The sequence below is a fragment of the Amphibalanus amphitrite genome, unplaced genomic scaffold, assembly GCF_019059575.1.
Source record: "Amphibalanus amphitrite isolate SeventyFive unplaced genomic scaffold, NRLGWU_Aamphi_draft 000268F_arrow, whole genome shotgun sequence".
Lineage (NCBI taxonomy): Eukaryota > Metazoa > Arthropoda > Thecostraca > Balanomorpha > Balanidae > Amphibalanus > Amphibalanus amphitrite.
Genome location: NW_024881763.1, coordinates 88,452 through 111,259, shown reverse-complemented (window position 1 = coordinate 111,259; position 22,808 = coordinate 88,452). Strand labels below are relative to the sequence as shown.

Genomic DNA, 22,808 nt, shown 5'->3' with positions numbered 1-22,808 from the left:
AGATGTAATGATGAGGCACTTTTATATTTTTCAGGGGTTGAGAATAATGAATAATTTATACAAGATATCTGGAAAGATATCTGATCTCCATTTCAGATGCTGGGATGTAGCCTGGTTATTGATGAATTCGATCCCCCCGTTTCCGGGCCAGTTTCGCCAAGTCACCACCGTTCTGGTCTGAGCTGTGCGCTGGACGGACGACCATAGACTGGGGAGTCCAGACTAGGTAGAGGGCGGATGACGGAAGACTTCGCCTGGGGAGTTCAGTCTAGAGTTCAGACTGGCGGGCGGACGACAATAGACTGGAGACTTCAGACTGGCGGGCGGACGACCGTAGACTGGGGAGTTCAGACTAGTGGGCGGACGACCGTATAAGGAGTTCAGATCTTAGCCCGCGGGAACATCACCAACTCCGTCAGACTGTGTGGCGGACCGATCACCTGCACTCGACTGTAACTACGCACCTAAGGCAATAATGTAGACTTTTGCAGTAGCATGCGACGCTGAAATTGGGAGGCAAAAGGACGGCAAGTTGATTGCACCAACATTTATTTCCTCATAAAACAAATGAGTAGCAAATTACAACATGCACGATCAAACAGTACCCGAATCTAATACCACAAAAATTACATAGATTGGTTAGTGCTAGTCCTATACAAGACTGGTATCTCAGTTTCACGCCTCCGACATTCTTGGTCCCTCGAGAAGGCACACACAGACACGCACACGCACATTGGCACGAGACTGGCAAGACCATGAGTATTCGTGGGCACTGCCACCTGGGCAGCGAGCGGGAAAACAAAACCTCCACCAGGAGCTTCGTACAGCGATAGATTTGGCCGTGCACGTGCTATTTGGCACACTTTTGTAGACGGTGAATTTCGGGGGCCGGCCGCCGGAGCCCGTACAGATCACCGGCGCGTCCGGCACACTATCGAGGTCTAAATAAATGTGTCGCTCACCTCCTCAAACCCAGGTAACCGGCGGCAGTGCAAACAATCGGCAGGGCCACAACACCGAAACACCGGCCAGGCGGCGGTCCCACGACACAGAACACCCCAGTTAGGCGGATACATACTCAGCACGAATATTGCACATAACGCTCTGACTTCGGAGACGAGCTGAATTCATTACAATCGAATAAACAACCACCTCAACTCAAAATATTCCGAATACTCAAATCTGGCCGGGTTTGACAGTGGTGCGCGAGTGAAGCGACTGGTGGTGCGTACTTTGTAGCTAAATTGTTAGGGAGGTTTCGATAGACCGAGAACCCAGAGAATTGTGCTATGGACGCTGAGGCGAGACGCCGTCTATGGCAAACCAGGGGCGCTGCTGAGCAGCCGCGTGGCGGGCTGCCGTTCCGTACTGACCGACGACATACTGGCACGGATAGCTGCCCGACTCACAACCTTCGAACCCACAGCGCACCATCGGAATGCTCTGCTTCAGCCGCTGCACCAAAAATCACCAAACCGAAAAATCAGAGTAAGACAGACCACAGCTCCCAAAAGTCGCGAGGGTAGAGACCACACCACAGAGGGGAGGGGGGAGGGGGTTATCCTGCCGGCAGCACGGGACGCTCCCCGCCGGACCGCGCCGCCGTCCGCAGCCGTCCGGAGCCGGCTCAGTCGGCGTTGACCAGCTCGGTCTTGCTATCCTTGGTAATGAGCTGCACCAGACTGCCGGTCTTGGGCCGCTCGTCGCCCTCGGCCCACTTCCCGAACAGCCTGCCGACGAGCCGCGCCGGCGGGCGTCAGCGAAACGCCGCGGATGGAAACAGGGAGCTCACCAACAGACCGGGAACAGAGGGGGAGCTCCCCAACAGACCGGGAAATACATAGAGAGGTAGCATACCAACAGACAGGAGAATAGACAAATATCGGCTATCGGTCACAACTAATTGGCTACATCAGCATCAGAAGAGAACTCACTGACTGTAATTAGTTACTTCCTCATCTCCCCACGCTAACTACAAGACTGAGAACTCACCATAACACAGACTACATAGACAGAGAACTCACCATAACACCGAGTACCGACTACATAGACTGAGAACTCACCATAACACCGACTACATAGACAGAGAACTCACCCGGCCACATACTCCATGGCAGTCCAGGTGGTGTGTTGGGCGGATAACTAACTCACCCGGCCACATACTCCATCGGACTCCAGGTGGTGTGTTGGGCGGATAACTAACTCACCCGGCCACATACTCCATCGGACTCCAGGTGGTGTGTTCGGCGGATAACTAACTCACCCGGCCACATACTCCATCGGAGCCCAGGTGGTGTGGTCTAACTCACCCGGCCACATACTCCATCGGACTGCAGGTGGTATGTTTGGCGGATAACTAACTCACCCGGCCACATACTCCATGGCAGTCCAAATGGTGTGGTCGGCGGATAACTAACTCACCCGGCCACATACTCCATCGGACTGCAGGTGGTATGTTTGGCGGATAACTAACTCACCCGGCCACATACTCCATCGGAGTCCAAATGGTGTGGTCGGCGGATAACTAACTCACCCGGCCACATACTCCATCGGACTCCAGGTGGTATGTTTGGCGGATAACTAACTCACCCGGCCACATACTCCATGGCAGTCCAAATGGTGTGGTCGGCGGATAACTAACTCACCCGGCCACATACTCCATCGGACTCCAGGTGGTGTGTTCGGCGGATAACTAACTCACCCGGCCACATATTCCATCGGGGTCCAGGTGGTGTGGTCGGCGGATAACTAACTCACCCGGCCACATACTCCATCGGTGTCCAAGTGGTATGGTCGGCGGATAACTAACTCACCCGGCCACATACTCCATCGGGGACCAGGTGGTGTGGTCGGCGGATAACTAACTCACCCGGCCACATACTCCATCGGAGTCCAGGTGGTGTGGTCGGCGGATAGCTAACTCACCCGGCCACATACTCCATCGCAGTCCAGGTGGTGTGGTCGGCGGATAACTAACTCACCCGGCCACATACTCCATCGGGGTCCAGGTGGTGTGGTCGGCGGACAACTAACTCACCCGACCACATACCTACTCCATGGCAGACCAAATGGTGTGGTCGGCGGATAACTAACTCACCCGGCCACATACTCCATCGGGGTCCAGGTGGTGTGGTCGGCGGATAACTAACTCACCCAGCCACATACTCCATGGACCATGGCAGTCCAGGTGGTGTGGTCGGCGGATAGCTAACTCACCCGGCCACATACTCCATCGGGGTCCAGGTGGTGTGGTCGGCGGATAACTAACTCACCCGGCCACATACTCCATCGGGGTCCAGGTGGTGTGGTCGGCGGATAACTAACTCACCCAGCCACATACTCCATGGCAGTCCAGGTGGTGTGGTCGGCGGATAACTAACTCACCGGGCCACATACTCCATGGCAGTCCAAATGGTGTGGTCGGCGGATAACTAACTCACCCGGCCACATACTCCATGGCAGTCCAAATGGTGTGGTCGGCGGATAACTAACTCACCGGGCCACATACTCCATGGCAGTCCAAATGGTGTGGTCGGCGGATAACTAACTCACCCGGTCACATACTCCATGGCAGTCCGAATGGTGTGGTCGGCGGATAACTAACTCACCCGGCCACATACTCCATCGGAGTCCAGGTGGTGTGGTCGGCGTCCGGCATGAACTTGCGGTTCATGGGCGTGTCCAGAGTGACGGGCAGGATGGCCAGCGCGGTGACTTGCGGCGGCAGGCCGCTCTCCTCGGCGCCCAGCGAGCGCACCAGCTGGTGTACCGCTGCCTTGGCCATGCCGTAGCCCATCATACCTGTGGCGAGCGGCCGGTCAGCGGGCAGCACACGACGGGACTACCGCAAGTCGGGGGGGGGGGGGCGGCACGCCGAGCTGCCGCCGGTCAGCGGGGGGGGGGGGGGGCAGCACACGGAACTGCCGCCGGTGAGGGGTCAATCATTCCACCGAACGCCAGATCGCTTTCCCTCGGACAAGAGTAGACCCCGTTCAGCAATCCCCAGTATTGCAGCCGGTTAAACGCTCCGGGGTTATATTCTCTACACATTCTACCAATCACCAGTCTGTGGCTTAGAATCCAGCTACCCCGGTCGTTCTCAGGGGAATACAGGCCCATACTCGCTGGCCGAGCTGGCTTATCAGCAGACTGGAGCCGAATATGACGGGTCCCACCCACCTGACTGTGACGGTAGGCTGTGACGGTTCCACCCACCCACCCGGCTATGACGGTCCCACCCACCCACCTGGCGTGGGGCCCAGGGCCGGCTGCGCGCCGGTCAGCTGCAGCAGGCCGCCCTCCCGCAGCACGCGCGACGCCAGGTGCGCAGAGATGGCCGAGCTCCAGACGCTCTGCTTCCACATCAGGTCGCAGTTCTTGACCATGGCTGCGATCGACGAGGAGGGGGGAAGGGGGTTGGTCAGTCACGGCCGCGTCCCGGTGACCGAGCCACCGGCACTGGCAGCGGACACAGAATCCACAGAATACTGCCTCTACGATACGGTCCAACAGGAATTCAACCGCATCAAGAGCATCTATTGGCTTGGTGAGTGGCAATGTAAAACTACACCACCTACAGGAAGCATCACTGTCCCGGTGCGGGTGGCCGGACCGTACAGCCGACCGGCCCGCCCGCCCAGCCCAGCGCCGCTCACCCTTGGCCTTAGCGCTGCCGCCGGCCCAGCCGCCGGCCACGCAGAAGATGGCGTCCAGCTTCTCTCCGGCCAGCGCGCCCTCGACGCCTTCGAGAACGGCGGCCAGCTGCTCCTCCCACGAGTCGGCCGGGCGCACCAGCACGTTCACGTCGGCCTCCTCGTTGGGCGCCAGGTCCACGCTGCCCACCCACTGGACACACAGAGCGCCGGTCAGTGGGGAGGTGAGGTCAGTTGCGGGTCACCGGGTGAGGGCAATGGTGCGACAGGTCAGTCAGGCAGTGGCACGGATCAGGACCGGGGTACTGGGTCAGAGTACGGATCGGGGTCGGGGTACTGGGTCGGAGTACGGATCAGGGTCGGGGTACTGGGTCCGAGTACGGATCGGGGTCGGGGTACTGGGTCCGAGTACGGATCGGGGTCGGGGTACTGGGTCCGAGTACGGATCGGGGTCGGGGTAGGAGTACGGATCGGGGTCGGGGTACTGGGTCGGAGTACGGATCGGGGTCGTAATCGTAATCGTAATATATTTGAAGGCACATCCACTAGGTATAAGATGGTTTTTACGCACCCGAGTCAATTACAATGCATAAGACACATGAGATAAAAATAAAATGAATGAGAGGTAAAATCACTCGCCAAGACAGTCAACCAACACTCATACATATATAAAACACCGCATACCTTCACCTTTCAATCATCTGGCCAAGCCTCAATGAGCAGTAGCTTCTTGAGGTTACGCTTGAAGGCGTTTCCGCTAAGACACCGTAAATCAGGAGGCAGCTGGTTGAATGCGCTGCTACATTGTGCTAACATCCGTGCACCAGAGCATGTCCTGACTCTGTGGTTTTGAAGAAGGCCAGTCTGGCGGGTCTGGTACTGAGTATTGACATGCGAAAACATTGCTGCTATGTCGGACGGCAGGCCAGTCTCTAGGGCAGTTTTGACCAAACACAGTCTGTGATACCTCACAAGCTGCACCGCAGGCAGCCACTTGAGCTGTTGTAGTACATCGGAGATATGTTGGAATTTACGCCGGCCACTAATAACTCTAGCACAAAAGTTAAGGAGCTTCTGGATGCGGTTCAGCTGAGTTTTGCTACAAGACCCATAGATGGCGACACAGTACCGGATGGAGCTGACTACGAGCGCGTTTACAACATAAGCGACAGTCCAGGACGGTAAGACATGTTTGGAATGTGATAGCGAGATTAAAAGCCCAGTGCACTTCGCTACCAGCTGAGTAATGTGGTCCTCAAATGTGAGATACCGATCCATGGTGAGACCTAGGTTTCTGACACTGTCACTCTCAGAAATGATCGACGTGCCAAATCTAATTTGGATCGGCTGAATGTTTTTCAACATACCCTTGGTACCATGTACCATGAGTTGAGTTTTTGCCTGGTTAATTTTCATGCCGTTTGAGCCAAACCAATCGGCCAGTGCTGCAATTTGTTTCTCCATAGTTGAGATCATCTCATCCAGCTGATCTTTTCTACCTTTTACAGCTATCTGTACGTCGTCAGCATATTGCAGTATTGTTGCACCAGGAGCGTGCAAAGACAAATCGTTGCAAAAAATGGAAAACATGATCGGTCCGAGCGCTGTACCCTGAAAAACGCCCATCGGAATTGGTAGTGACTTCGATCGAACCAGCTGTCCATTCGTAGTGCGGTATTGCACTTGCTGGGTGTGGTTAGCAAGGTAAGACTCGAACCAAGCAGTGTCCACATTGTAAAGTCTGAGTTTGGATAACAGAAGTTCATGGTTGACAACGTCAAACCCTTTTGACAAATCACACAATACGACAAGTACAACTTCAGAGTTGTCCATGGCAGATAATATAAAATCCGATAAAACCGCAAGAGCAGTTTCGGTGGAATGCAGTCTCCGGTAGCCATGCTGGGTTGAAGACCATAGCTCGTGATTTTCAAAATATTCACTCAACTGCTGGTGCACAATACGTTCCACTATCTTTGAGATGCTAGGTACCACGGTGATTGGCCTAAATTTGGTTACATCAGACAAGTCCGCTGTTTTAGGTAGTGGCGTGACCAGTCCATGTTTCCATGGTTGTGGTACGCAGCCAGAGACCAGACTAGAGTTAACTAAGTGGAGGAGAATGTGTCCAATGCCATAAAAACACTTCTGATACAGATAGACACTGATACCATCTGTGCCACTGGACCTAGACGGGTTTAGACTCGCCAAAGTACACATGAGAGAATCGAGCGTGACAGGGCTGACATTAAATGAACAGGTGAGCACTCGTGGCAAAAGCACTGGCACTGAACGACTGGGCGGAGACACAGTTGCGGCAGTAGCAGGTCCAACGTTGACAAAGTGACTGTTCAGTACATCACAGTCTACCGTGGGCACAGCGGACGTTGTACTCTTCCCTGCACCTATCACTGACTTGAGACAGCGCCACATGCTGCCCCGGCCGGCCTCTACGATGCGGCGATGGATGTCATCCCGACTATCACGGCGAATAGATGCTCTAGTCTCACGATTGAGCCGCTTGTAACACTCACGATCACCCGATCTCAGCGCCAACCTGCGCTGATTCATCAGCGCCTGTGTCACGTCAGACACGCGAGGGGCACCAGGATTACGCAATCGCACACGACGCACCGGCGCAGCATGGTCGAGAAACGATGTGAATGTCGTGACGAATCGATACCACTTATCAGTGACAGACGGTGCTAAAAAGACGGGCAGCCAATCAAACTCAAACAGGGCGCTGTTAAAGTACTCAAAATTCAGTTTGCCGAGACAACGAGATGAAATAACTACCGGTTCATTCTTACGCTTGATAACACGAATTATAACTCTAGAGAAATTATGTGGACTGAAAAAGCAGTGAGTCACTCCACTACGACGTAGTTGGTTCACAGGCCTTACAGCGATCGAGTCTATAACAGAATTGGCAGGGCGATAGGTTGGAACTGTTGAGTTGCACTGTCGCAGTTCATATGCTGTCAACATCGAAGAGAAACGTCGAGATTGTGGGCAAGAACGCTTTAACTGGTTCAGATTGTGGTCACCAGCTATCACAATTGTCCCGGGATGAGCGGCCAAGACGTACTGGATCTGGTGTTCCAAGTCGTCGATGTCTGCGGTGATCTGGGCGACTGTCTGGGTGGGGTGACGATAAAATGAGCATAGCGTAACGAGGCGGTGCGTGGGACTACTGATGATAGTCCAGATGGTTTCCAGGTTTGAGGCTCCACCAGAGTGGGGCACATCAATTACCTGGACACGTAGACACCGCCGCGCTAGCACTGGGGTACTGGGTCGGGGTACTGGGTCGGAGTACGGATCGGGGTCGGAGTACTGGGTCGGAGTACGGATCGGGGTCGGGGTACTGGGTCGGAGTACGGATCGGGGTCGGGGTACTGGGTCCGAGTACGGATCGGGGTCGGGGTACTGGGTCGGAGTACGGATCGGGGTCGGGGTACTGGGTCGGAGTACGGATCGGGGTCGGGGTAGGAGTACGGATCGGGGTCGGGGTACTGGGTCGGAGTACGGATCAGGACCGGGGAACTCACAGCCGTGGTTCAGGTCAGGGTGAGGGTACTCAGCCGTAGTTTGGGTCAGGGTCGTAGTACAGGTCAGGCTCAGGACACTGATACAGAGTACTGTCCAGAGCCGGGGAAAGGGGCACGACTCAGTCAGCCGCACCGGCGCACATTCCCATCAGCAGCAGTACCTTTGTCATCTACAGAGCTAAACGATGATCATTTCACTATACATAAAACATTGTCAAAAACAGCGTTGAATAATGTTATCTGAAAGGGGTGAATATGTATGGCCATCCATGAGGCTGGATGCATAAGCTCAAAGTGCGACACAATGCAGCCGAGTGACCGAGAAGTACGCAGTCAGCATATGACATATGAGTGGCCGAGAACCCCTCAGTCAGCGTATGACAGCCAGCTAGAGCACGACTGGCCGACCCAGTTCGCCGGCTCGGAACAACACCCACATACACGACATCCAGCTCAACCTACCCAGCTCTTGGCCTTGAACGCCTTAACGCAGGTGGATCCGAGGGCTCCCTTGCCGCCGTACACCAGAACTTTCTTCACAGATGCCATGGCGAGAGCTCTGAAATATCGACCCATCACAGTCAGCCGTGAACGCACTAACACATTTCACGGGCGGTTTACTGTCGCGACTCTAATGCAGGTTGGATGCGTCTCTGGCAGACAACCCGACGCTATCAACACCTATGGTCGGGGTCGATCGGAGTCGCACCGACGGAGGCCGGCGGCGGACCGTCCGGTCCGGATCCTGTCCGGTCCGGGTCCGTCCGTCCGTCTGGTCCGGTCCGGTCCGGTCCGGTCCCGTCCGGGTCCGGTCCAGGTCCGTCCGTCCGGTCCAGGTCCGTCCGTCCGGTCCGGGTCCGTCCGTCCGGTCCAGGTCCGTCCGGTCCGTCCGGGTCCGGCCGTCTGGTGCGCTCGGGGTCCGTCCGTCTGGCGCGCTCGGTCGACACGGCGCCGGGCGGCTCATTTCCATCCCGGTCTGATATCGCCCCACCGCAGCCGTGTCGGATCGGGGGGAGGGCGGTACAGCCATGTAAATTTGGAGCGCGGAGCCGGAACGAGCTTCAGCCCATGGCAGGCCACTGCACTGCTGCACTGCCCTGACCAGCCTGAACTCAGCCAGCAGGACAGCCCTGGCGCTGGCAACTGTGGCCGACTAGGGCACCGGGCAGGACATCAGTTTGGAACTCAATAGCCTTCAGAATCAGAGGTCACCAGACACTGATCCTATCATATACCAGTGAATCTCATTTTATAAATCACTTTTGTCTTTTAATAGAAAAGGTTAGAACATCACAGATGGTTCCAATTTTGCCTGACTGTGGTGCAAAAACTAATATGCACTATACAGCATTACCTACTCAATCAATCCGGCCCAATCTTACCAATGCCGTGAATAGGATTTGGCAGCACTTGCCGGAGTTTACGGCACTGATATCAAAGATATCCTTTTTATTTACATCCAGTTAATCTTGTCCAATGATTTTGATAGCGTCAATGATTATGAATGTTGCCTGAACGAATGAATAAGTGAATGTTGAATAGTCTAAATGTTACCAAATGCCGTGAATGCGCATTCACAGCATTTGGTAAGATTGGGCCCAGGATCTTGCTCCGAGGTCAATTTTGGCACTGAGCTATTCAGATCATAGCATATGTCAATTGACATTAACTTTTGAGAGGAAGGTAATAATACATTGTAGTTACATTTCTCAAAGTTACACATTTACCCTCGCCCGTATAGGGTGGGGTGGGGGGTCGAACGGACCCCTCCTCCTTGGTTTTTCGCGAATAACTCGCGTAAAAAGCGTCCGATCGCGACGAAACTTTCAGTACCCGCGCGTTGATCAATTTTACACCTACCCTGAAAATTTCATGACCCTGACGCAAATGACCTTTGACTTACTTTCCGAGACCATGTTTGGCCGGAATCGCGAATCGGCGTATGTCGGCTCGCATTACCCGCGCGTTTGCAAACTTTTCGTGGTTTCAAACGTTCAAACATGTGATTTGTGTTGCTCCTATGCATTAGGGTGAATGTCAAGGTCACCTGAGGTTCAGGTCAGGTCATTGACCTTTGGTGACCTCGGTTCACTTTTTCGAGTTTTGCATGTTTCTAGGCTAGTTTTTGGAGCTGAATTCGAACTTAGCAACCATTAAAACATTTACGAAGTAGCTTTGGTGCCTTCCTTAAATGTTATGAAGCTGTCAGAGACGGCTGACACGTACTATGAATACCTGTCACGACCCCTACTGGTTGACCTGACCTGATCTGATCCAACATGGTCTAAATGCTTAAAAATATCATCTGTGATCAAAACTGACACGATATTCGTGATCAGCAGCCCGAGGGACCCCATAGCACCCACACTTTACGACTTTTTTACAGGTCCCGATTTTCTCGACTTTTAGGTCATTGACCTGACCTGGAAGGTAAACCGATGACCAGGACCTAGGGCCTTAAAAATGGGTATCATCGGCTTTATCTCGTGACGGGCAGCACGCTCGTTTTTTTCCGCGAAACTCTAGCTCCCCGACTGGAAAAATGCACGCTTTCGTCGAGAACTCGAGCGTAGTTGGGCGTTTGCGCCGAAATTTTTCAGCGTACTTCGGCGTAAATCGACGGCTTGCGCCGAAATTTTCGGCGTACTTCGGCGTAAATGGACGGTTTTCTCTATCCCTCTATCGCAAACGGCTCCGAAGCAGTCGCGAAAAACCCGTCAGGGGGTGGCACCAACCCCCCTCGGCCGGCGAGGGTTAAATGTCTTCGGGAGTTAAACATCTTAAATATCACTTATCTTGTCTCGTGTTCGTCTCAGGGTATTTAAGTCATGTTCAGTGAACCTGATTGCGACTCTCCCACGGCGGGACAGTTCACCGATCGAGAGTGAGGTTATGGATTGTCGGATCCCCTAGTTCAGATAACGTATGCTATCGTTTGCGTATTGACCGTTGTGATTCCTGTATTTCCGGCGTGTGGTTTGCGAGCGGACGCTGGCAATCGGTCCCGCGTGGCCTGGTATCTGCCCGATCCCATCGGCCGTGCTTGCACCACGCCTGTTGAAGGCCCCGTCAGGCGTCAGTCACCGGCTGGGCACATACTGCTGATCAGAGCCGGGCAACAAAATAAAGGTTACGTTATGGAACATGCCAGTGAGTTTGTGAGTCAGGAGATTTTGTGATAGCGAACGCTGGTGCTCGGTCCCGCATGGCCTGCTGATGTCTATTGTCTGCCCGATCCCGTCGACCGTGCCAACAACCGTCTGTAGACAGTAGTCACTGGAAGACAGCCACACACACACGCCAGCCCCCCCCCCTCGACGAAAAGTGCGTGGCTACAGCCTGCAGCCATCAGTAAGCCTTGAAAATTTTCGGCGCATGAAGCATGGCTTGGTAAAATAATTTCGGCGCATAAACCCTTGCGCCGAAATTTCGGCGCATCACCTCCGCCGAGAACTTCAGCGTAGTGGAGGCATTTTTTCCAGTCGGGTCTAGCTCGATCAGGGGCCAAACGCGAGGGAGGTCGTACCAACCCTTGTGCCGTCGAAAGACGCAAAATGGCCTGTGCCGGCGAGGGTTAAAGGGACCCTCCCACCTTCAAAAAAGTTTATGAATTGGCATGAAAGTGATGTCGCTCGGTTCCGAAAGAGCGAAAACGAATATCTACCAAATTTCACCGAAAAATATTCACCGGTTTTCAAGATATTAGACTTTTACTTTTGTTTACTTTTTTGGGATCTCCGCTGTTTCTAGCGACTTTATTTTAGAAGTGCGGCGTTTGCGGCAGATGTTGCGCGCAAATAGCATATACCACCGCGTGCTACAAAACGTTTTAGTCAAACATGTAAAAATCGTTAGATATTTGCGCTGACGTCACACATTCAGAGGGGTATTCCTAAGCATTAGCCCCTCTGAATCAAAATGCTGCAATTTTGAAATTCAATATTTCCGATTTAAGGCATTGCTCGATGTTGTGAGTGCCGAAACCGGTAATTGTGAGCCAGGGACCCCATTTTGGCTATCTCAACTCAAATCTTATGTTAAGGTGGGAGGGTCCCTTTAAAGGGACCCTCCCACCTTCAAAAAAGTTAATGAATTGACATGAAAGTGATGTCCCTTGGTTCAGAAAGAGCGAAAACGAATATCTACCAAATTTCATCGAAAAATATTCACCGGTTTTCAAGATATTAGACTTTTACTTTTGTTTACTTTTTGGGATCTCCGCTGTTCCTAGAGACTTTATTTGAAAGTGCGGCATTTGTTGCGCGCAAAGCAGCATATACCACCGCGTGCTACCAAACGTTTTAGTAAAAGATTTAAAAATCGTTAGATCTCCGCTGACGTCACAAATTCTAAGGGGGCATACCAATGCACTAGCCCCTTAGAATCCGAAAACTGCAAGTTTGAAATTCCATATCTCCGAATTAAAGCATTTGTTGATGTTGTGAGTGCCCAAACCGGTATTTGCAGGCCATGGCCACCAATTTGGCTATCTCAACTCAAAACTAATGTTAAGGTGGGAGTGTCCCTTAAAATAAAACTTGAATGTGGTAGTTGACACTATTTTGTTCTTGACTATAGGACAAAATTGATGTGTTTTTTTTTTCATGCAAATGATTTGGTTCAAAAATGGTTTTGAAGATCATGCTACATTTTCACAAAATTGAAACATCTCCAAAACTCTGTGTGTGCCACATAAACTAGTAGGTGACAGAAGGGTACTTTTTGGTTCCATTTACCTTCCCAGTAAACATGCCGACGTCGGCCCAAAGTCGGTTCAACCTCGGCCCGACATCGGCTGGACGTCGGGTACGCCCGCATGTACCGACGTCCAGCCGACGTCGGGCCGAGATCGTCTGCCGAGGTTGACGAGATCGTTTGTCGTTGGACCGACGGGGCCGACGTCGGCATGTTTATTGGGACAACGCGCCAAAAATATCAGCCGGCGGCGGGATTCGAGCCCCCCAGTCGCTGACCTCGGCATGTTTACTGGGACAACGCGCCAAAAGCATCAGCCGGCGATGGCATTCGAAGTTCGAACCCCGTGTCATTTGAACGCGAGGTTAGTGCGCTAACCACTACACCACGCAGCCAGATGGCGTATTCAGTTTGTTTTGTTGGTTTATGCCGGACACACACCTGCACCAACGTTTCCCAAAGTGTCCCTTTGATAAGTGGCACTTTGGCAAAGTGACACTTGCCGACTGGCCTTTCTATATGAACTGGGCCCGGCCCTGGTGAGTTGCCGGGGCTGAGCCTGACCAAAGGATAGGCCGAGCAGCCCCCAAGCACTCACCGCACCCGGCTACGGGCGAGCTCGGCTTACGGGCAATCCCAAATGGGATAAAGTTTCCCGTCCAGTCCGGATCAGGAGGTTGCGGCGTGGAGGAAGATTTGAGTTTCCTGAGGATATTTTGGATACAGAAGCTCTTTATGAAGCATAAAACATGCATTTTATATTATTTTAACGGTCAAAACAGCGGCCGATGTCGGTCCGACGTCGGCCCGACGTCGGCTGGACGTCGGTACATGCGGGCATACCCCGGACATCCAGCCGACGTCGTACCGAGGTTGGACCGACGTCGGCATGCCGATGCCGAGATGCCGACGTCACCCCGACGTCGGGCCGACGTCGGCATGTTTACTGGGTTACAATTAGCACATTTTCCAGAAGCGTAAATCGCATTACATGTAATTGGCTAAAAAAGCCATTAGTGGTGAATGCACCTGATATGTTTTGTGACACACTATGCAAAACATTTCAATAAATAACTTGTGTGCCCTCTCCCATCCCAATTGTGGGCATTTGATGACCATTTCTTGGAATAATATAGGTATCCCTTAACACCCCACATTGGGGTTTACTCACCTGGTGCTAAGGGACAGTGATGAAAAATGATAAAAAATAATATGCAGGTATATATTTTTAAAACTCAAATGTAACAGGCATGTAAGGCACCAAATTCCACATAAAATGCTGATAATTTGATGCTTCTATCTCCAACCCTTCATGAGTCATATAACAAAACACCTCAAAACTGTCCCTTAACACCCCATTCGGCACTGCATAAACATAAATTCATTATGGCCGGCTGAAACAGACTCTTTCCGCATTCAGGAAATCGCATGCGAGAGGCTATTCAAATACATTATAGTTCTTCCCGTATCAATCGCATCCGGGAGGTGCGTGCATTTGGTGCGAGCATGCTTCCATGTATCTGAATAGGCTCTCACATGTGATTTCATGACTGCAGAAAGAGACTGTTTCAGGCATTAGGTACCTATTCTTACCTAGAATGTTCTTACCTAGAATGTAGGATAAGAGGCAAGGGAGCTGGGCTCATGGGATGCTGCCTCTCTCACTGTCTATTCATGTATTGGTCGTATCTGTTTTTGAATGAACTGATGCTGGGACTTTCTACCACTTCTTGAGGCAAATTATTCCAGTGGTCAACAACTCGTGATGAGAAAAACATGGTTCTCTTGAGGGTTCTGTGTCTTGGCTTGGCGAGTTTAAGTGAGTGGCCACGAGTCCTGTCGCTGCGTGGTCCAGCGTCCATTTGAAGAAACTTATCACCAGCTTTCACCACATCAAAGCCCTTGACAATTTTGAAGACTTCTATCATGTCACCTCTGACTCTTCTTTCTTGTAGAGTAGTGAGATGGAGCCTCTTGAGACGGTCTCCGTAGGGTAGGTCAGCTATGGACGGTATTAGTTTGGTTGCCCTTCTTTGAACTTTCTCTAGCTTGAGTATGTCCTTCTGTAGATACGGACACCATGCTTGGACAGCAAACTCCATCCTGGGTCGCACTAGTGCTTTGTAGATAGGTACAAGTATGTGTTCGTCCAGGCAGGAGAAAGTCCTTCTTATTCTACCCAGCATAGAGTTTGCCACAGAGGCCGCTTGGGCGACTTGCTCGGATGGTTTGAGGTTCGGCGTTATCAGTACTCCAAGGTCCTTTTCCTTCTTGGTAGTGGCTAAGGTAGTTTGTCCCATCGTGTACGCATAATTCAAGTTCTTCTCTCCAAAATGCATGACCTTACACTTTTCCTTGTTGAAGTCTAGCAGCCAGGTCCTACTCCAAACTTGTAAGCTGTCCAGGTCATTCTGCAAGATGGAACAGTCATCCGACGACTTGATGCTCCTGTAAATCTTCGCATCGTCTGCAAATAACTTTCCTGGGGACTGCAAGTTATCCAGAAGGTCGTTGACAAAGAGTAGGAACAAGACAGGGCCGAGAACACTGCCCTGGGGGACACCACTCCACACAGTTCTCCACCCAGAATGACTGCCTCGGATGCATACTCTCTGTTCGCGATTCTTCAAGAAACTGCTGATCCATGCTCCAAGCTGGCCCTCTATACCAGCAGCTTTGAGTTTGGCAAGGAGGTGGCAGTGTGAGACCGAATCGAAGGCCTTCCTGCAATCTAGGTATATGGCATCCGCACAGCATCCTTCATCAAGAGCATTTTCAAGGTCATAGGTAAATTCAAGCAGCTGGGTGAGACATGATTTCCTTGAGCGAAACCCATGTTGGTGTTGACTTAGTAGTGTGTTAGTCTCTAGATGTTCAACTATCCTCTTCTTTACAAGCTTCTCCAACACCTTGCAGGGGACAGATGTGAGGCTGATTGGACGGTAGTTGAGAGGATCTTCACGGTTCCCTTTTTTGAATATCGGTGATACATTTGCTCTGGTCCAGTCTCTTGGAAGTCTGCCATCTTCCAATGATTTCTGGAAGATAATCAGCATGGGTTTGGCCAGACTTCTTGAACAGTTTTTCAGGACAATGGGGTGGACGCCGTCAGGGCCAGGCGCTGATGGGGTTTTTAAATGTTGCAGTATGTTTACAACCTCACCCACATCAAATTTACACTCGGTAAGTTTTCTTTCGCTGAGACACTGGATGATAGGTGGACTGTCAGACGTTGTGTTAAAAACCTTTTGAAACTGTTCGTTCATTTCTTCACATGCCTCCTTTAGGTTTCGGGTAAGTTGCCCATCTGACTTCCTGACCATCGTAATGTCTTCTTTTATAGTTGTCTTGCTACGTGCATACGCATAGAAAGCTTTTGGGTTTTCCTTGATCTCACTCGCTAGCTTGGCTTCAAAGTCGTACTTTGCTTTCCGCACCGCACTTGTAGAAGCATTTCTCACTTGGGTGTAGAGTTGGCGTAACCTCTTTGATTTCTTGTTCGCACGAAGTCTTGTCCATGCCTTCTCTTTCATTCGTACAAGGCGTAGAACCTCATTAGTCACCCATTTCTTCTTGTGTCGTTTGTTTTTTACAAGTGGGTATACTGGTACAGTTTGGTTTATGACTTCCCAATAGTGATTTAGGAAAGTATCCCAGGCTCCCTCCACATCTTTAGTTGATAGCTCATCAACCCAACTTATTCGGTCAAACATGTTTCTTGCAGTTTCATAATCACCTTTATGGAAATTTCTCTTGGGATCAAGTTCCATGGCAGCTTCAGGGAGATGTCTCATATCAATTTCAAATGAGAAAGAGAGTACACAGTGATCACTAGAACCAATTGGTGCCATGTGCAATATGTTTGTTATTTCTAACTCATCTCTTGTCAGTACAAGGTCCAGTAGCGATGGTTGATCATTCCCTCTGATCCTTGTGAAATTCCGATAACCTATGCTAAAAACTAAATATGCTATGCTAAAAACCTATGCTATAAGATAGTGAAATGCATAATTTTCAGGAACATTTCAAGGTTGAACTTTAATTGGCTGGTTCACTTACAGTCATTCGGGGTGACTTAGATCGTCGGGGTGACTATGATAATGCCCCGGGTGACTATGATAGCCCACAGGAAAACCACAGAAACACAGGAAAAGGGGGCAAAGGATCTCTGCTCTTGCAGGGATGGCAGTACAGGCACAGCACCTCAAGCCATCAGGGTCTGGGACACAAGAAAAGGACAAAGCAAGGGACAAAACCAAAGAAGCGAAGCTTCGCTGAGCAAGACAAAGAAAATGAGTCAGCAGAGGAGCCAGACTCAGGGGAGGAGGAAAAGTGTAGTATCTGTGAGAGGTGGAACCCCCCTGGAGCCACAGGGGACAAGAACATCAAGTGGGAAGGGTGTGAAAACTGCCAGAAATGGTACCATGTGTCATGCATTCAAAGTGAAATGAACGATGCTACCGCAGTCGTGGAAGAGTACTGTGATTGTACCTGGTGAGAAGGAAAACCACACAAGACGTGAAGATGTGACCATTTGTGACATGTTTGGCTCCTTGCCAGTTGTGCTTGCCCACAAAAGTTACAGTTTGACATTTTTAAAGTGTTATTTTTAAGTGTTTTGTGACCACATGCATCCGAAAGTGGGTGAATTGTGATCACTTTATGTTTTGAAGAAAAAAGACATCAAGTTTGCATTGGTGCAAAATACTTTTTTTAAAACAAACAGACCTATCATAGACACCCCCATTGCTGTGCTTGTTTGACCAGTCAACTCATTTACAATGCAAATAATGAGGGGTATCATAGTCACCCCGACCTTGGTGTGACAATGATAATTTTTTAACCAAAAAAATAAAATATAAGGGAGTGATTTTAAATATTCAGATATACACCATCATGCACAGAATTCCCCATTTGGTATCTTAGAACAAACCCTGGTTGAAAATATCTTTTCAGATCTCCCCTGCATTGAAGAAAATAGCAAAAGTTTTACAAAGTCACCCCGAATGACGGTATCCCAACCACTCTCACAAAACAGCCCCACCCCGGATCCAGATGCGAAACAAGAATGGATTGTGGACGATGCCCCCGAAAAAACCCAGCCGCTTTTCGGTATATATAGGGCCTTACGCTTTTCCTTAACGTTCACATATTATGCAGGGTTCGAAAGCCTAGAAAAACCTCATGGCTCATGGCTGACCCCCAAGGCCCCCAAGGACGAAAAAGGTCGGAAACACTATGACCAAATACTTTTCTTACACGTTTAATTTTCTTATAGTAGTGACAGCTTGAAACGGCGCTTGAATCTCTTCAGCACAAAAGCAAGGCACAAAAGAACCCGTCAGCGTCCTTCACGAAAGTGAAACTTTCAAGGGCCTGTTCAAAAAGGTAGCACAGATGATTTATCCGCTATTTTAGCAATTGAGGCGCTAAATCAACCACTGAGGTGCAAGTATCTCTGAAGAATCTTGTCAACAGCTGCTAGTTTTGGCTTTTAGAACATATTTTCTGTCGAATTATTGTATTTTCTGCGCAATATATGCTGCAATTATTCATTTGCTTGGTATCACGGAACATGTCACCTTCGGGTTCATGAGTCGTGACGGTCTTGGGCCACGTGTGCGATTTTGCTCTTAGGCTTATTAGATATTAGATCTTAAGCGATTGTTGTTGCGTGGCTAGCTTCCCAAGTACTTTCTCGAAATTATCATTCTCGGTATTCTCTTTTTGGCGCTCATCGTTGTGAATTTCTGCTGAATACTGGCGGCGGCGGTGCTGCGCCGCGCTCGGTCCGCGTCGGTTTACTGTCGGCCATTTTCCCACCTGGAAAATCGTGATTTGAACAAACCGGTAAGGTTCTCTGTTCTCTCCTTACTATTACGTCTCTGTTTTGTTAATTTGCTCCTTTCTCCATCAAAAGTTTCCTTCATACTGGTTTCTTGGGTGTGCCGCCTGTGAGATCTCGTTTTTTCAACCTTCTTCGTGCGTTTGGCACGCTTTTTTCGGCGCATTTCCAACCATCTACATTCTCTAAACATGGCCCCTCCCCTCTCCCGCCCCCGCCCTCCCCTGACCCGCCCCCTCCTCGAAGATTCCTCTCCGGGCTCGCCTGGTCGAGGCTGGGAGCCGCTAGATGACGTGCCTGACGGGCAGTCGTTTATCATCCTGACTAGTCCTGATCGGTCCCTCCAGGGCCTGTCACCGTTTCGAATCAAACGAGAACTCGACACCCTAATCGGCCCAGTTGTCACCGCAAAGGTAGTCCGATCGGGATCTCTTCTAATCCGGGTTAAAAACAAGGCTCAGGCTTCGCTGGCCCTTTCGATCCAGGCATATGAAGCACTGCAGGAGCACCAAGATATGCTAGCATGGATCTGCAAAGAATGCAAGGTCAAGATAAGACTAGACAAAAACAAAGAAAAAGAAATGAAGAAACTGGAGGAAAAAATAGATGCTCTTACAGACACCATCAAAGATCAAATGAGAGTCATCAAAAAAACTGCGGATGATCATGAACAAGTCCTTGTACAGCTAGGTGAGCTGCAAGGAAGGAACCTGAATACTCTACATGAACAAAATGAAACAAACATCAACAAGGTTGAAAGCCTGGCAGTGAGCAGCATCGGAGAAGTAAGAGATTCAGAGAAGACGTATGCTGATGCGGCTAAACAAACATGTGAAAAACATGTAGAAAAGGTAGTGAGCACACTCAGCGCAAGACTTGATGTCATACCAAAAGTTGACAAGATAGTAGAAGATATCAAGAAAGTGATGAAAACAAAGGATACGGAAGACAGAGCAACCAACATACTCATCCATAACGTGCCCGAAAGTCGATCTGAGAACAGTGAACAACAAAGAGAAGATGACCTGAAGAAGGTCAAGAACATCACAGAAGCACTAGGAGTAGCAAACATAAGCATAAAAAGTATCCTAAGACTCAGAAGACACCCAAGAAAGTCAGACACAGCGGCGAGAGGATCAGACCAAACGGAATCTCGGGAAAACAAACAAAATAAACCCAGAATCATGCTGCTGAAACTAGGCACAAAAGAAGAAGCTGAAGTCCTATACAAAAGAAGATTTGATTTGAAAAGAAAGGGAATCGAAAACACATACATATCGAGAGACCTCGACCCAGAACAACGGGAAAAACAAAGAAAACTACGGGAAGAATGGAACAAGAAAGGCAGAGAAACCCACGTAATCTACCATGGTAAGGTGGTAGAACGGAAGGGAAACAAGTCTGTGAAGTAAGGAAGAAAAAGAAGCAGAGTGAACTTGAAGAAAGGACTGCTAAAGGTAGTATACTTGTCATCCAACTTTTGAACATTCAAGGGCTAACCAGAGCTAAGCAGATAGAAATTATAGATATGGTCAGTCAAAAGGCAAACCTGTTGTGTTTGACAGAGACTCAACTTAGGCATGACAAGCTAATGTGGCCAGATGGCATAGAAAAGATCGAAAAAATGAGAAATCAGCAAGACAAAAAAGGGGGTGGTCTACTAATGATATACAGGAAAGACTCCTGGTTTGAGGTAGAGAAGATGGAGACGAAAAATGTGGATATCCTGTACGGGAAGATTAAGGCAAACAGCCTCAAGATTCACCTGATTCTGGTGTACTTTTCAATCATAAAAACAATGGATGACAAGATACGCAACCAAGAAATGAAAAAGGAAATCGAAGGAATTCTGGAAGGAGTTCAGGAAAAAAGTGAAGCAGCCATCGTACTTGGAGACTTCAATGGACATATTGACCTCTTGGGATATCAGAAAGAAGATGAAAATGGACGCATCATACTGAATTGGATTGATAACCTTAACATGACCCTATTAAATCTGGACAGAGCATGTCAAGGTATGTTTACATGGTCGAGACAAGATCAAAAAAGTGTTATCGACTATGTCCTTTCAAACAAAGAATGCTATAGATACTTTCAAGGGATGCAAGTGGATGAGGGAAAGGAAATAACTGATGTATCCGACCATAATGTGGTTACAACTACTTTTATGCTACCACATGTTGACAACAACTTCAAAAAGGATAAAGTAATCAGAGAGAGCTACATGAAAACGGACCAAAAGTCCATGCAGAAATTCGGAGAAGAGATGAATAGAAGGCTGAGGACAACAGAAGTCCAAAAATTTGAAGTGCTTAACAGCATGATGAAAGAGGTGGCAGAGACTCTACTTGTAGCTGTCTACAAAAGGAGATTGAGTAGACAATATTCAAGGAAAGAGCCACCATGGATTACGGAAGCTATCAGAGAAGCAATAAAGAAAAGAAAGGACCTGAACCGCATGAAAAGAAATGCAATAGATGATGCTAAAAAAGTCACCCTTGAACAAAAGTACAAAGAGCAAAAACAGAAGACACAGCGCCTGATTAAAGAAGCAATAACAGTGACAGAAAAAAAGATAACAAAGGAAATTCGAAGCAGTGAAAACAAAAGTAAATCGCTATGGGAAAATATAGACAAACTCAGGAAGAAAGAGCGTATTAAAGAAGAAGTACGTCTATATGACGAAAATGCCAAAATTCTCGACCACCTTGAGGAGAAAGAAAAACTTATCAGCTACTGGACCAGCATATACCAGCAGCATAATAACGATATTGACGAGCATTGGAATGAAGAAGAAAGACGAAGTTATACTGAGGAAATGAAAGAACAGGCACGGAACAAATGCTTTCCTAGGCATCTATGCGAACATATGGACATGGCCATGTACATCAACAATGTCGTTGAACCAATGGAAGATCCTCAGCCTGATGGAGCGCAGGTGAGGGCTATAATAAATAAAACGAAAACAAAAACCACTCCTGGGCCAGACGGGCTGAAGAACGAGCTGTACAAAGAGTTAATCAAAAGCGACAAAGGCCTTAAAGTGCTAACAACATGTATGCAAAACGAACTGACATCTGACACGAAGCCGGATTCATGGAAAGGATCACATACAAAGATGATACCTAAAACAAGCAAACCAACAGCACGGCAACTACGACCAATAGCACTGACCAACGCATCATATAAGATATATATGAGCATGATCAAAAACGAAATCGAAGAACATCTACTGGTGAACGGAGCCTTAATGGAAACTCAAGCAGGCTTTACTGCTGGAGGACGTGTTGAGGACAATCTCTTTCTTCTAAGCTACTGCGTCGAACAAAGTTATAAAAGAAAGAGACCGCTATATGTGACAGCCATTGATTTTGAAAGCCTTTGATTCAGTCAAGAGAGGCCCAATGATCAAAGTCATGCAAAGATATAAGATCCATCCCGATATCATCTCATCGGTAGCAAGTATATATCACGGCGACTTCACAACGATTAGGCTCAGTAGTGCTACAGAAGAAAAACTCAAAGTAACCAGTGGTATAAGACAGGGCTGCACTGGTAGCACCACGCTGTTCAAGCTGATCACGTATGAAATTGCAAGGAAGCTGATGGCCACAAGAATGGGATACAATGATAGGAATATCTATCTCCCCTTACTTCTGTTTGCAGATGATGGTTTGATGCTGTCTCATTCAAAGAAGGAAACAGAGCTAATGCTTGAGGTACTTGTAGCATCAAGTGAAGAATACGGAATGAAAGTAAACAAAAGAAAAAGTGAGATATTGATCGTAAATGAAACTTGCGAAAACAGTGAGAACATTACAGAAATCGGAGGGATACCTGTTACAACAGAAGTCAAATACTTGGGAGTGACGATTCTCAACAAGAAGGATGTATTCAAGGAACAGAAGAACCTAATGATCAAGAAAGCCCATAAGCTGTCAAATATGACATATAGCATCATAAGTAAAAGTTGTAATAAGATTATGATTGGGAAAACCTATTGGAAAAGCATTGCCCTACCAGCAATCCTATATGGAGTCAATGTTATGACACTTACAGAAACAG

The 22,808-nt window shown here is 49.2% G+C and overlaps 1 protein-coding gene across 6 annotated transcripts in view; it reads right to left on the bottom strand.

Annotated features, from left to right (window-relative positions):
• Positions 1–532: 532 nt before the first annotated feature.
• Positions 533–22,808, bottom strand: part of LOC122386963 (dihydropteridine reductase-like) — a 41,372-nt gene continuing 19,096 nt past the window's right edge. For 3 of the 6 annotated variants that reach the window (XM_043376719.1, XM_043376716.1, XM_043376717.1), the window contains exons 2-6: positions 8,666–8,762; positions 4,656–4,845; positions 4,247–4,387; positions 3,609–3,801; positions 533–1,730 (exon numbers count right to left, since the gene is read on the bottom strand). In XM_043376719.1, coding sequence (XP_043232654.1) covers positions 1,628–1,730; positions 3,609–3,801; positions 4,247–4,387; positions 4,656–4,845; positions 8,666–8,762 — 724 coding nt within the window. In that variant the 3' untranslated portion in view covers positions 533–1,627. Of the gene's footprint in view, positions 1,731–3,608; positions 3,802–4,246; positions 4,388–4,655; positions 4,846–8,665; positions 8,763–17,891; positions 17,902–18,157; positions 18,424–22,808 lie in introns of those variants that run through there. The other 3 variants (XM_043376721.1, XM_043376722.1, XM_043376718.1) reach the window with 3 other exon arrangements.